This window comes from Amborella trichopoda, chromosome 11, assembly GCF_054954075.1.
Source record: "Amborella trichopoda isolate Santa Cruz 75 chromosome 11, AtrichopodaSantaCruz75HAP2 v2.0, whole genome shotgun sequence".
NCBI classification, from domain to species: domain Eukaryota; kingdom Viridiplantae; phylum Streptophyta; class Magnoliopsida; order Amborellales; family Amborellaceae; genus Amborella; species Amborella trichopoda.
The window spans coordinates 45,275,784-45,291,876 of NC_142346.1; the positions used below are offsets into that span (position 1 = coordinate 45,275,784).

The following is a 16,093-nucleotide window of genomic DNA, read 5'->3' on the forward strand; positions in this document are numbered from 1 at the left end:
TTGAAATTTTTACAAAAGTATTATGGCATTTTGAAAGTTTGTATCTGAAACTTTATTTTGTAAAATGCCATTGTCCTTTAGTTAAAATTTCAATTTTACCTTTTATACATATGACAAAAATACCTTTTGTCTTGTAATAATATTTACAAATTTGCCTCACAAAAGTAACTTTTTTTAAAAGGTAGACAACAAAATTAATAAATCCACCATTCACCGCTCTCTCTATCTTGAACATTTATAATTTGAAGTCCTCTATGCCCATGGGTGTATTGGTACAGTAAATGCCCAATGACTCAGACCAAATCTGGGTCGATCTAACATTCACAGTTGTTCGAGTGTTTGAATTTTAATTTTTTTTTCTACAAATCGAAATGATTTAAAACTTGAAACGTCTGTACATCTTAGTGAGGTGTACCTAATAAAAATATAAAAAAATAATTTGTAAAAACGAAATTAATCAAAATACCCTTGAAATTCAAAGGTATTTTGGTCAATTTATTTCATGTAAAATATTTTTTTTTTATATTTTTTGTAGATTCACCTATTTTTTATGAATAGATGCTACAAATTTTATATAATTCCATTTTGTGAAAAAAAAAAAAAAAATGCTCCAAATTTTATACCGGATATCCGTGATCGTCAGATCGATCTGAGACGTTCGACATTTACTGTAGCGGTACACGAATCGACGTACCGTAGCATCTTCTATATATATATATATATATATATATATATATATATATATATATATATATATATATATATATATATATATATATATATAAAGATTTTCTAAGCTACTAGCTATAATAAATAGTATAAACTACTAATTTCTAGCTTTCATATCTTTTATCGAGTGGTTCAAAATTCATATCACTATTTTAATTTTAATTTTTTTTTTTATTAATCAGATTAAGATGAAATTTTGGATGTATATACTTAACATTATTGTGCACCATATAAAAATATAAAGAAAATAATTTCAATAATTTAAAATGACCAAATTACCCCCATAATTTTTTAAAGGTATTTTGATTATTTTATATTTCAAAAAATAATTTTTATATATACTTTTATTATGCGGCCTAATTTTTAATACACACGTCAAAATTTTTATTACAATCCGATTTCTAAAAAAAAGATTAAAATTTAAATAGTGATATAACTTTTGAACCACCCAATGAAGATCTGACAGTCGAGAGCTAATAACTTATAATATTCATTATAGTAGCTTTATATATATATATAGAAGACAAGTCTTCCCAACGCCTATAAGCGAAAATAATCAGTGATTTCGCATATGCTCGTCACTGTCCAAAGTTCATCGCAGATCACAATTGTCCGTTAGTGTTTCATTTTTATATTTTTTTTCTACGAATCGAAATGATCTGAATTTTGAAACGTATATACATCTTAATGAGACGCACTCAATAAAAATATGAACAAAAATAATTTAAAAAATATAAATTAACCAAAATACCCCTATATGTTTTCGTAAGTATTTTGATCCATTTATATTTTGTAAATTATTTTTTATATATTTTTATTAAATTCACCTATTTTTTATAAATAGATGTTCCAAATTTCAAATCATTCTGATTTATATAAAAATGAAAATCAAAACATTATCGAACAATTATGACTGTACAATGAAATTTGGATGGTGATAAAAGTCGATAAAATCATTATTCATTTTCGCATATATATATATATATATACTTCCTTGCTTGCTTACTTGCTACTTGCTTACTTCCTGCATGCTTGCTTACTTCCTGCTTACATGAAATTTAGCTAGTTTAGGTGCACAATAATTCCAGATGCTTATATTTATAATTTTTCCATTGGTCCCCAACCACACAACGGAGTGTATTTGTCGAAGTGAGAATGTGGTGGGTTATTGCTCCACACCCATCACAAAGTCTATAATACAAAATTGGAATTTCCCATTGGCCTCTATAGTACAAAATTGGCTTTTCCCATGGGCCTCTGCAATACAAAATTGGCATTTCCCATTGACCTCTATGGTTCACATCAAACAATCTAGAAAGAGAGAGAGAGAGACGATTCTCCATTATATTCAGAACAAGAAAAGAAATGAAAAATAAAAGAATGGAATCCCCATAAATGGCAGCTGCCTACATCTCCATGAGAGCAACTCATCAAACAGAGGGCCCTCCAAAAACCTGTACAAAACATAATAGAATTTCCTTTTAATTACCGATGCCACAAGAAAAGAAGAAACAAGCGAAAGACGCTCTTTCCTCTCTCTCTCTCTCACACAATCTTTTCCTAATTCACATATGGGAAAAGATTATAAGCCAATGCTTATAATATTACAAAAGCTACTTCTGCACATGTTATCTCATCTTGGGGATAGGAATGGGCCCTTGGCCTGGGTGCCCGAGCAACAACATGACGTTTGGGGCTCCATTCTATCCCCATTAATATGCCCCAGAAACACTAAAAAAAAAAAGATTTGTATGGAAAAAGGGAAAATAGTATCCGCCATTTTCGGTAAGCACAACCTGTCCATTTAGTGGAAGGTAGATCTAGGCTTTCAAGAACTCAAAATTGATTTTTTTTTTTAATTGCTTCTTTTCAAATCAAAGATGTGTAAAGTTACAGCCCAAATAGATCCCCTCTAGGTATGTGTTTTCAGCTCTGCCTATATATATGTATAGAGAGAGAGAGAGAGAGAGAGAGAGAGAGAGAGAGAGAGTCGGATCTAAGTGTCAAAGTGTAATCGACATACCCCAGCCAAAACCTCCTTCGAGAGCCTCGGCTCCTTGCGATTGGTATTATCAGCAATTGGGCGCGTCTGTGGAAACCTCCGCACCACCTTGACCTCTTCTTGGTTCTCAACTTCACCACCCCCCTTGCAATCTGAATCTTGTTCTGCAACCTTCTTCTTCTGCAAATTCAATCAAAATTAATGAAAACACCAGATATCTCCAAATAATCATTTCAACACTTCAATGAAGTAACTGCTACATGCTTATTCCTTACATGCAAGTATAAATGACTTCCAGTATGAAAAACACCGGAAATGTCAACTTCCTGAAAGTTGTATGCTCAAGTAACTGCCCAAAAAAAAAGGTTATATGCTTACTTATTACATAACCACTTTCTATACACATCTATCGCTAATATTACCATGAGTAAAGCATGTTAAACCTCGAACAAAGAAATGGAAACTAATGGGTCATTGGCCCTTCAACACATTACTAATCGTTCTTGTGCTGGGGAAAGTTTGGACATCCCGCAAAGACAAGCTTGAAAACATAATAAGCATGAGCTTATATGTTGCCCTGACATACATTTCTTGTGTCCACATCATCCATAATGGGTTGTCCAATTCACTAGACAATGCTCGGTGTTGTGTTCAAATTTTAATGGTAATTACCTACCAAAGAAGTATCCCTGGCAAATGATCAAAAGCTCCCAAACCAAAATTGATTGACAAGGATGGGAATTACACACCACCAATTCTCTAACCCCTAGAAGCCTTTCTCAGTCACAAACACATGATATTAAAGGTTGACCTCAAAACTGTCCCTAAAATTTTATGCTTCTAAATATGCTCGCTCAGAATAACAGTCGCAAGCAAACTAAATAATTTCAGAGTGCCATCCGACAAAATCAATGAAAGGATATATAAAATGGAAATTAATTAGTTGGACAGCCATGTCCAATGTATCACAGGAAATGTACGACCTACAACTTTACAAAGCTTATAGAGGGAGAAATTACCACTCCATTCTAAATACACAAAGCTTCTGACATATATACAAATTGGAGATTAATGAGTTGGACAGCCATGATTGAAATATCACAGGAAATATATGACCTACAACTTTACAAAGCTTACATGGGGAGAAGTGATCACTTCATTCTGAATACATACAGCTTCCTTGTCAGAAGCATATATGGAGCATCAATGGAAAAGGGAGCAGGAGTGGCAGCATTAAATTCTTTTAACACAAAAACATATTCTGTTTTATCATTTTAGCTTCTTATGGAAGAGTGAAGGTATTCAAGTTTCAAACCCTTGACCTCCAAGCAAATTTCACTAGCAAACACCTTTTTATGATGATGACATTCTCAGTGGTCATGTAAAAATATTGCTAATGAAAATATATAAGATGGTTTCCTTAAAATGATAAGAAAGAATTATATAAGAAAATTACCTTCTTTTCACGTTCTCTAATGGAAGCAAGAGCACGAGATTGGTCAACTTTTGAGAGGTAAAAATCACGTTCTCTTTTGGCTGCAGATATTTCGAGGCCTAGCTTTTGCTCCCGTACAGCATTTTTGTATGCTGCATTGACAATGACTCAATTCAACCTCTTGGTAATCCATTTGACACAGCTTTTTTTTCAGTGTCATTGTCAAAGAACATATTACATATATTATTAAGAAAATGACATACCAATTTCCTCCGTAAGGTTGTCCCACTTAAATTTTCTAAGATACTTGATGTTCCAAAGATCATAATAAAACGAAGACCTCCTCTTCCCACCTGATAATAATAAAAAAGAAATATCCCCAAAATAAGAGATTAACGAAAAAATAAGACTTCAACAAGTATTCAAGTAACCCCCCATTCAGTTTCTTCATCCAAAGATATACAACATGATTGGAAAATGTAAAAGAAGTAATTCAGCAGTCAGGTACAACAAAATATGTGACACTTGAAAGCTAGCAAAGTCTTTGTAGAACCACACGATTATCTGTCACTGCATCTACATCATTCACAAGCAAAAGAATTCACCAAAAAGAAGTGAAATTTTATTTAGTATATTTTCAATCTAGGATACATAACTCAAACTAACATTTATCTACTCATAAATGAAAAAGACCTAATAAAGTTATCCTTATTCAAACAAAAAAAGCACCTAATATGTGGCTTTCATATGAGAGTTAAAGGAAAAATAGCATTCCTATTGCCAAATAAAATGTCAAGAACAAGGTGAGCACTGTGACAAGTGCCATTGGAAAATCAAAGTCAAGGACAAAAACACCTCAAGAGTTTTCCATGGTGTCCATAGACCAAAATGTTAACTATGGCATTAATTACCTTCAAGAAACATAACTGGAAATGATAATACTAAAGAACCAGACATAATACTGTAACAATAGCAACTAAGTAAAATTTAACCCAGTATGGATACATGATACATGGTTTGGTCAACCAGTGGTCAAAGCACCCACAAAAAACACTTTTTTTCCAAATTGGACGGAAACTGGTATTTCCAGTTTCTATTTACTCGAAAAACGAAGGGACCGCATGTCCAACTGAACCAAAAACGATCGCTTCCGAACAGCATCAAAGTGTGCTTGCAGTAGCACACAAGCAAACCCTTAAATAGATCAAGATAGAACCTTTACTATCATTTCCATTGTATTAGCTGACTCATTTGGGAGCAATGAAACCATATTGATAATAGACAGTGATCCACATCATTTAGACTGAAATATGTAGTAATCCCCAAGGTTAAAAAAAACGGATTCGGGCGCCTAGGCGGTTTGGGTGCCTGGCCGCCTAGGTGGGCACCCAGGGACACGGAGCCCTCAACCATATCAAAACACCCCCCCCCCCCCCCCCGCCCCCCCCCCCCCACCCTAAATATAAAAATTAGGGGAGTTCTTAGGGCTGGTTTATAGCCCTAGGGAGCTTTTAGGGCAACTTTAAAGCCCCAAACTCCTTGCGATCATGAAATAGACGAAAAAAATCAATAAAAGAATACGATATATGCTCAATTTCATCGTCCAAGTGAGAAAAAAAATCAATAAATCACAAAAAAAATCAATCTTTTAACTACAAACATGTAAATATATCATAAAAGAAAAAAAATGATTCATATCATAATGTATTGTAGCAAAATAAAATCAAAACACTCTTTCAAATATGATAATACTTAAAAACTATCAAAATCAAATCGGTGTCGGTGCAAACCTAGTCTATTGGGTCGTCAAAAGTTTTCAAAATCAACTATTAGAAGCTTCACATCCACCCACGAACTATTGTCTTCGTTTTGGGAAGAAATCAGAAAAATATAAAATTTATTGATCTTTCGATAAATCACAAAATAGAGGTTTTTGAGGGGTTTTTCTCACCCTAAAGGCCACATATTGTATATTGGGGGTTTAGAATACCACCTAAAACCCTTTTCCCCCCTTTCTAAAGGGAAAAAATTACGTATTTTACCCTCACCCGTGGGTTCCTAGGTGGGCGCAACGCCTTATGCACCCGCCCAGACTGCACCTAAGTGCTTTGAAATTTTTTTCGCCTAGGCGGTCGGGCAGCCGAATTTTCAAACTATGGTAGTCCCATATTTGGAGTATCTGAATATCTGATAACATTGGTCCATAGATCAATAACATTGGAGGTGGCTCCACCTTTCTCCTTATGTTTTTAAAATTAGAAAATCAAGGAACTAAAGAAACAAGGGGATTTGGGTGAGATCCCTGCTCTCAAAACTTCTTGTGAAATTTGAAGGAGCAAGATACATGACTTTCCCCTCATAATAGCTCTTTTCTTGTAAAGCAGTGTAAACTACAAATTATCTTGGGGTATACATAAATTGAAGTGGATGTCGACATACAAATCTGTACACATGCCTGTGCATGTATACAGAAACTAGCATGAACATCCCCAAGCCTCTTGACCCTAAAACTTTTGGAAATTATATACTCTCCCAAGCATATTCCCTTGTGAACTACTGCTGCTTCCTATTGTTCATGCATAAGAATAATGAAGATGATTAAGCACGCAAATAAATTAGCGGAAATCAATATGAAAATAATAAACTAAGGTTTGAAATGGAAACTACTGGTGAATGTTATTCAAGTGTCCTTAAGATAAAAGAATTTGTTATTCAAGTGTCGTTGTTCCAATTGCTCAAAGTTTCACTGTAACAAAGGTATGGAAAAACAAGATACACTGATACATGTTGACATACCTATTTGTTCCCCATTGAGCATATTGGCAACCCTCTTTGCAACACTTTTTTTAGCAAACTCGACCCACCTATAAGGAGCACATTGAATTATGATTTTCTCATCAAATCATGTGCACCACACTTTAACAACCTGAACATATCTAATGCCTGTAATTCTCAATGAAGTGAAGTGCAAGACAAATCATTCTAGATTAAATCACAAAAGCAACAGAAAAGCAATACATCAACAAGTTATGTGAGCAGAAAGTTATGCATTGTAGAGAGAATGAAACTAATCAAAATAAAATTACTGACATCAGTAGTATGAGGCAATGGTAAATTATGGGTAAAAATGTTCCCTTAGGTTAGAAAGAAGGTCCGGAGAGATAGACAAAGATCTTTCTCCAAGAATAGGCCCCTGGATCAGCATATCGGGTATTGAAGTCACAGGATGACAAGGTGGAAAATTTATTTCTCAATGGACATCATCAAAGGTTTGTGTATCTGTGTGTGTTTTGTTTTTTGCAGGGAGGGGGTGTGTGCTCTACCCAGAAAAGCCACTTTGGCTGCCAAATCACGTTTCAAAAAATACTGAAATGGTGGAAACGAGGTATATTCAGTATGGACAAGGAAAAGTTAGTCATAACTTGTTTATTGGTGCATTGGTTATGACCACACAATATTTCAATCTCAAGACATGAGTGAATATTACCCTTTCTTACATTCATTAACAATTTTGTTCTCTTTTATTCTCTGTAGAGGCTATGAGGATTCTACAATCGATTTTTTAATGATAAATGTAATTCATGTCCATGGGGCCATGGAGTTTTTATGCTACTGCAGGCAGGAGGCTTTTAGGTATCTTTGTATGAATTCTCGCTTCTATGGTATATTTATAACAAACAATAACACGCATCACACAAATCACATATTGAGATTGAAATTTCAATATACACACAACATTCTAAATTATCCAAAAAGAAAATACGGACGCACCCTTCAGAATATTCATGACCTCGATTTCCACCAATTCGCTTGCGATGAACTTTAGCTGTGGGATCTGTTGAACAAATAAGAAAATTACCCATTAATTGATGTATGAGTCCTGCCATCTAAATTTTCTATACCTTATGATATTTTTTGGGTTTTTACTGTACATAAACAATAAAAAGACATGCAAGCCCTAAGACCCAATGAAGAGGGAACTGGACACAGTAAAAAAATGAAAATAGCCAACATACACCTGACTCAGTAAGCATACATATGTTCTGCATATGCAAGCTTGTATAGCACAGGCTTGCCCACACCTATCCACACCATAAAAAGACAAAAACAAAGATATGGATATTATGGTTACAAATGATAGATAAAGGGATTATTGAGAATAAAAGAGAACATTTATCTTCTAGGTATGTATACATATGTATCTGTATGTATGCCTGTATTGATGTGCATGAGATAGATATATATATATATATATATATATATATATATATATATATATATATATATATATATATATATATATATATATATATATATATATGTATGTATGCCTGTATTGATGTGCATGAGATAGATATATATATATATATATATATATATATATATATATATATATGTAACTGTTCTATATTTTATCTTAGTAGAGATTTACAAGATTTTGGAGTACTTCAATAATAACAAACTAGTATCATCTTTATTGTTATTCTTGAATGTTAAACTAGCATAATCAATTACCTTCTGGTGCAAGATATATGCGCAGAATTTCTCCATACTGTGAAAGAATATGACGAAGTTTTACATGATCCATATGAGGAGGAACACGACTCAAATAACACACACCACGCTTGCCTGAAGCCTCTTTTTCCTTCAGTAAACGCTTCTTCCTTTTCTCCTTCGCAATCTTTTCTTCATCATCTTCCACATTTGTATTCAGCTCACTCGCATCAGTAGACAAACCATTTTCATTAAGAGTTTCGTCTTCCTCTGCCATTCTTCTGGTATAAAAATGTGAAGCAAATAATGGTCACTTATTAAATACAAAGCAAAAGTCAAAAAAATCTAGTAGAAAGTTAATACACCATGAATAGGAAAGGTGCCCTTGGCAATATGGTCAGGGTGGTGAAGCCACAATGTGATCCTACCCCCCTTTAACATGTCAAAAGAAAAAAACTCTAATACACCAAGGATGATAGATAACGATAAACATGGGCACCAAATAGATAATTTGTCTTTTTGATAATTAAACAACAATAAATAATATTAACGATGAAAGTAATTATGATCACGATAAAACATATGACTGCAAGGAATATTTTTCATTGCGACATGATAGTTGTGGATATTCGGGGGAGGGATTTTTAAAGAAATGTTCTACTTTCCTGAAATCTTTAATAGGAACCCATTTCAAACTTTGATGATTGAACTCCACATTCACATCAAAAAAATATTCAGCATTCATTTAAGTTCTTCGTTAAACTAGCCTTTTATATTTAGGATGCGTTCGCACCTTGCATCGCTAGATCTAACATGTAGATCGTTAGTGTTTCATATGTAAATATAACATGCACAAAATAAAAATAAAAAGGAACATGCGCATTTAAATAAAGGAACATGCTAAAGGCACATACACATTGAAAATAAAAAAGAACATGCTAAACTTGTTCTTTTAATAATGGAATCCTTTACATTATTTCCCAGTACAAAAAGCACGCTACAAAAAAGACAAAGGAAGACCAAAAAGAGGGAAAGCAAAAAAGGACCAAAAAAGGAAGTCATCTTCAAATACTAGCTTTACATGTTGCCCTATTATGACCACGTGCTTTGCACCTACTACAGTGGATAGGACTCACTGCGACCTCCTGTGACTCAATCGCTTCTTTTTAGGACGTCAACGGGGCGTCTTGAGCGAGGTGGAAGCACCGTTAATTCATTCTCAGGAAGTTGTCTCACCCCGCACCCGGAAAGATCGATCAAGGTAACTAGCATGAGTGTTCGAGAATATGTTTCATGATATCTTGCAACCGTGAAATAATCTTCGTAGAAGTCAATGGGATTCCTATTGAGCCATTGAAGGGCTTTACAAGCATGTTTGCCAGGTAAACCTAGCTTGGCATTCACATTCTTGTGCAATAATATTAACCGTGAAATTCAGGTTATTATCCATTGCTTCAAATACCCCTTACATTTGCTAGGTGGACCCTCACAGTGAGCTCTTTATGATTGCTTTCAAATCTTCTTGAGAGCGCGAGGTAAGCTTTATAGTCCAGGTTTCAACCTCCGAACTACAGGTGGCCATTAGTGATTAGTTTCATTATTTGCCTCCCAATCGAGTCAACATACTGAAGAATTGGCAAATCTCAAACTCCTAAGATCCACTTATTAAACGACTTTGAGATATTTGTTGTCACTTTACCATACCTCTTACCCCTAAACGGTCATGTAGTCCAACGATCTGTATGCGCATCAAAATATGATCTAATATCTGCCATGAGGTTGCTATACTCTTCTTGCATGTATGCTTGACATGTTCGTTCAAAGGCCCATCCAGTTGCCTTCTTTACCTCATTAGGTATTTTTCTTCTTTCCCTCTTGAAATTCTCACCCAAATGACGCTCACAGAATGCATGATCGGCATTCTCAAAAACTCGACAGACATTTTCAACCATACCATGGTGTCTATCTGATACAAAATTGATCGATCGATCTGTTCCAACAACAACCTTTAGACATTCCAAAGCCACAACCAATTATCACCATTTTCGGCATCGACAACAACAAAGGTACCAGGAAACATTTGCCCTTACACCTCGATTGAGGTGGCAGCAAGTAGAGAACCTCGGTATCGCGCCTTCAAGTACGTCCCATTGATAAAAAGAAGTGGACGACATCGATTCTTGAAGCCATGTATTGAGTCATAAAAGCTTAAGAATAGATGACGAAATCTACCATATTCAAATACCTGTCTCGATGCATAACTTTCAGGATTCGTCTCCAACACACGCTATACATATGCAGGTAATGGGTTGTATGCCTGCTTTTCTGAACCATGTATTTCTTTGATGGATACTTCCTTCCCTCTCCAAACCTTATGATACAATACATCTAACATGTAGTCTCAAGCCAAATTATTCACAATTTCTTTAGCCTTGTAATGTTTAGTGTCACTTAATTTATCCTTGATTAGGGAAGCAACAAAGTTCCATGACACTTTTTTCTGCTTATTATTGCTTGTCCCAATATTACATGAGTGCTCTTTTTTCCATGATTTGATTCTAAATATATTAGTCCTACCAACCTTTGCGTGTATATATCTCCTATTTGCAACGATCACCCGTGGATTTTGCTCTTACACAATACCCTTTGTTTTTAACGAGACGGTATACAAAGTGGTATGCTATAACAAACTTGCTAAGGGATTCCCGAAAGGCATCGAGTAATTGAAACTCCTACCCTATCTCAATTAGTGCATCCTCCCATGAACTCAACAACCTTGGTGCATTGCTTTGTTCAGCGCCATAGTCTAGAACATTAGAGGATTGCAGGGTGCTTGTCCTCTTGAATTACCCTAGTACACTTCTAAATGTACAAATAAGAAATTGAATGTAATTAAAACAAATATATTGAACTGAACAAATTGAATGAAACAAAAAACTTATTTGTACCTTGTGTTAGGATTATGTGAAGTACTTTCATCCCTATGTTCACTTCCATCACATACATATATGATTACATCATTGTCACCTTTATGTGTATTCAACATCCTCTCAATATCACTATCAATAAATAAGTTACACAACAATTCTCCTGTTCCCCGTGACAAAATACTAAATGTTATCTTATGCGCATCAATTGAGAAACAATATGCACAGTACTTTTGCATGTCATCTAGCCTAGTTCTACTATTAGCAAGATAAATACAAGCATCACTACCAATGTAATCTAAAGTGCTCTCGCCTGTTGGTCGGAATTCTCCACCATAAATGTAATAAATCAATCGGTCATCACCCATTATTTCCCTCATGCAAAACATTTGTATTAACTTTGACTCCACACCTTACATATATAACATTATAACATGAGTCTTTGTGGTTGAGGCTCAAGCCAAACTCAATCTCCAATTCTATATTGTTTGAATTTGACCCCTACTTCGAATTTTTTGAATCGACTATGAGGCCAATTTTTCGAGTCAAGAAAATAAACAGTCACTATTTCAAAAAGCGGACCGCCTACAAAAAGCGGACCGCCTAGCGCCTAGGCAAACGCCGAGGCAGATAACCCTGGGTGCTCGCCTGAGCCTGCCTAGGCGGCCGCCCAAGGCCTACGCCCCACCCTGGGGCGGAAATGTGGCTTCTTGAGGGTATTTTTGGGTCATTTTTTTAATACTACAAGGGTAAATTTGAAAGAAAACCCAGAAAAAAAAAAAAAAAAAATCTACTAGGCCACCCACCGACCACCTACCTGGGCATCCTCCCGACCGCCTAAGTGCCACCTAGCGCTTTTTGAAACACTGTAAACAGTCAATACTACAATATAGACATGATGAATCCTATCTCACTGAAACAACAAGAGGCACAACTTAAATCGATTTTTGCGATGGATTAAAAGGAGTAAGTAGTTATTGAAAGATTCATAATTCTGTCAAAAGATTACAAGTCTTATTGAGAGATTCATAATTCTAAATAGCTGATATTTTAACAATTTTTCCTAAAAAGTTGGGGCCTAGGGTGTGATACTAGGCGGGTAGGATGTCTACAAAATTGATTTTGGGGGGTAGTACTAATTTTCCCTAATTTTTTTTATTTTTATAACAAAATGTTCCATATATCACCAATTAAAAATGACCAAAATATAGAGTGAGTCATCATACCAATAATATTATTGCTCATATATTACAACTTTTTTACAAATTCTTTAGGTTTGAGCTGCACCCTTTCTACATAATATAACAAAATACTCTAGATACCACCAATTGATAACATCATAACAATAGAACTATAGAGAAGGACTAATCATACCAATAACATATTCGTATGATTTTTATATTTCTAAAAACTAGCAACCAATTTATAACAGAAAACATGATAAAATGGTTCACAGAAATAACCAAATTTCAATTTTACAGACAGAGATAGGAATCTACTCAATATTGGGGTTCTTGCAATGAAATTGGGGAAATCAATGCATAAACAATTAGGTATAAATTGGGGAAAATTTAGTGAACTTAAACCATATATTCTCGACCAAATTGCACAAAAAAAAATACATGAGAAAAGTCAAAGAGAGAAATTCAGGCATTAAAGCAAGAAATTACTCCTTAAGAATAACAATAAAGAAATTAATCTCAGTTTATCTAGTCTCACGGTAGTTGTACCTGCTCAAAACACTTCAATGGACCTTTTAAAGGCAACCCTAAGTTTCCCTTTGGCCCAGCAGATGTACACGAATTTTCCCTTTGGCCCTAAAATTTCACCAAAAGAAACAATGAGATACAATAAATCAAATACAAATATTAAGAAACTGCTCCATGGCAAAGACCGAGAGAGAGAGAGTCTGTCCATACCAAGAAAAAAAGAGACAGAGAAAGGGAAACTCACCTCAATTTTCTTCTTCTACTTCTGGTTTTATGAGAAATAATGAGAGAGGAAGAGAGAGGTAGGAAGCAAAGATGTCTTTAAAGTGTGGTGTTTAAAACCCTAAAAACTCAATAGGTTTCAGTAGAGAGAGAAAGAGAGTTTGAGCAGGGAGAAATGGGTTGAGATTTCGGGTAGAGAGAGAAAGGCAGGGCGGATATAGATAAATACCTGTAATAGAGAAGGCGGGTAAAGAGAGAGCAAGAGAGGGCGGGTAAAGAGAGAGCAAGAGAGAGTTTGCGGAGAGAGAGAAATGGGTTTTTTTAAAGGGTGAGGTTTGCATGAGGTTGCCTCCTTCTGTTGTAGAAGTAAGGTGCACGTATAAATGTTATTTAGATTTGTCATTTCAGAATCGAAAACATTTCGGTGGCTTCTTATTTTATTTTATCCTCAATTGTAAAATTTAAAATTTTAGAATTAATACAGATTGGGAAGATTAAAAAATACTTAAAAATCTTGCATAACTTATTACAAGATATATTATTTTTTGACCTTTGAATTTTTTGTTTTTCTTCTTATGTCCATTCATATCAAGGTCGAGATGCTGTGGTGGAGGGTTCTACTATACTCCGACACTCTCTAATGTAGGATTTTTGAGGTACACTTTGTTTCAACAGTATAAGATTGCAACCTTATAAAATATATATAAAAAATAATTGGGTCTCGATAAAATAAAAAATAAAAAAATTATAAATAACTCCCAAGATTAAACTTTCTATACAAGTTACCCCTAACAAAAAAAAAAAATTCACTTTTTTCCCAAATTATACTTTTCTAGTAAATACGCCCCAAATAAAAAAAAATTATATATTTTTTTATGAAGATAATATTTTTCATCATAAAATTTAATTTCGACCGGACATTCACGTGGGCTTATATGGGCTGCCGGACCACATTCAGAAAGTGTCAAACCGGTATTTGACATTGATGCACTGCACTTTGGGCATGTTGCTAGACCGCATGAGCCTGTTGCCAAACCGCTCTTTGGCAGTCTGGACTGCATGGGCTTATTGCGGGACCTTTCTATGTCAGTGCCAGGCTGCCACTTGTACTGCCGGACTGCTACTATTATTTACCGTACCGATATTAGAATGTTGGACCGCCCTAAGAACATGCCGGACTGCCTTTTCATGGGAAAGAGGAGACAGAGGCATGGGTAAAGTAAGGGAAGGTAGTTTAGACTTTTCTTTATTTATTTTTGGGTTCGGGGGTATTTGCTAAGAAAATATATTTTAAGGTAAAAAGTTAACTTGCATAAAAAGTCTAGTCTTGAGAATTATTTGTGATTTTCTCTAAAATATATTGAAAGGAATTAATGTGTTCCGAGTTTCAAATTGCTCATCCTAAAGAATCCAAACAGTATAGAAGTAATAGTTCTGGAGCACTTTGAATTATTGTAAAGGTGGAAGGATAGATCAAAGTAGTATGAAACTATTAGTTTGGAACTCCAAATTGAGGATATATGGGAAAATAAAAAAACCGAAAAACTATTAGCAAAAAATGCAAAAGTGCAAGTACTAGTAATTATAAGAAATATTAAAACATTTTGTTTGATTCTAAATGGTTCTATGCACAGTTTTAAGATCTAGACAAAATATCGGTGACGACCAACCCGGTTCTCAATCGTAATATCAATCTAACTCCCATGGAATCGACCGATCCTGTCAAGGAACTATGATTTTCTTAAAGAACAAGTTCCCACATTTTTTCATTTTTGTATTTTTTATTGACCATTTCTTATATGGAAGAACTGGTTGATCTCCTGATTTGTTGATATGGACTGGTTTCCTGGATGACTGATTCACCCGATTAACATGGATACCTATGTTATACTTTTGGAATAAATCAACATATTGAGAATACGACACCTGTGTTTGGCACTTTATAAATCTAAATATTTTCCCTAATCATTTTTCTCCACACTTCTTTATATAATAAATTTACCCCTCCTATTTTGAAAGGCCAAGCTTTATATGCTTTCCCTATAGCATAAAACTCATACACTTCCCCTTGTCCAACTATTCTTTTTGAATGGATGGTTGAGATGACTCAAATCACAATGTCACGTCTCTGCACTATTTTTTTTTTACAAAATATTTTGACACCAAATTTTAGATGCCAACTTATCTCTTAAACTCGCCTTGTAAAACATATAAAAACAATACTCTTAATAAATTAAAATAACTCAAATACTTCTAAAAGTTTTAAGGGGTATTTTGATTATTATATTTTATTGAAATATTTTTTTAGCTCCGGCTCGTGGACAAGATGGCATGTATCAAATTTTATATTCATACAATTGTAAAAAAAAACTAAAAATAAAATACTATGAGGTGTCGGATCTAGATCAAACAATGAGTGACTCACTTGATCTAAATCAAACGGTTGAATAAAAGAGAAGCATATATCTTCTACGTTGTATAGGAAGTATATAAACCTTTTCCATTTTGAAATTGATATTACTCATATCCGAAATAACTCACAATCACTCTGTTATCATGAGCCATGACACTATGG

General features: G+C 34.4%; 1 protein-coding gene across 14 annotated transcripts; it reads right to left on the minus strand.

Moving 5' to 3' along the window:
- Positions 1 to 150: 150 nt before the first annotated feature.
- Positions 151 to 13,712, minus strand: LOC18448435 (RNA-binding (RRM/RBD/RNP motifs) family protein). 14 transcript variants are annotated; one of them, XR_016043654.1, is made up of 11 exons: positions 13,541 to 13,712; positions 13,318 to 13,404; positions 8,682 to 8,941; positions 7,938 to 8,001; positions 6,963 to 7,030; positions 4,430 to 4,519; positions 4,188 to 4,318; positions 3,007 to 3,080; positions 2,753 to 2,911; positions 2,007 to 2,183; positions 151 to 320 (listed from the first exon to the last, which is right to left on the minus strand). XR_016043654.1 is itself a non-coding variant. In XM_088850901.1 (11 exons), exons 3-11 carry the CDS (start codon positions 8,715 to 8,717, stop codon positions 2,078 to 2,080), a joined length of 792 nt encoding a protein of 263 aa, XP_088707027.1. In that variant the 5' UTR covers positions 8,718 to 8,938; positions 13,318 to 13,404; positions 13,541 to 13,712; the 3' UTR covers positions 1,796 to 2,077. The 14 variants fall into 14 exon arrangements, 13 of the variants coding, with proteins under 13 accessions (XP_088707027.1, XP_088707026.1, XP_088707025.1 ...); XM_088850901.1 differs by lacking the exon at positions 151 to 320 and adding an exon at positions 8,185 to 8,248 and having other exon boundaries at positions 1,796 to 2,183; positions 8,682 to 8,938; XM_088850900.1 differs by lacking the exon at positions 151 to 320 and adding an exon at positions 8,185 to 8,248 and having other exon boundaries at positions 1,796 to 2,183.
- Between the last annotated feature and the right edge of the window lie 2,381 nt (positions 13,713 to 16,093).

Bases quoted from the DNA above. Each gene is read 5' to 3' on its own strand.
- LOC18448435 (XM_088850899.1), bottom strand. From the start codon at position 8,937: ATGGCAGAGGAAGACGAAACTCTTAATGAAAATGGTTTGTCTACTGAT. The intron at 4,520-6,962 runs GTATGTCAACAT...TATTATTATCAG, and splicing joins GCTCAATGGGGAACAAATAG to GTGGGAAGAGGAGGTCTTCG. The intron at 2,912-3,006 runs GTAAGGAATAAG...TTGAATTTGCAG, and splicing joins GAAGTCATTTATACTTGCAT to AAGAAGAAGGTTGCAGAACA.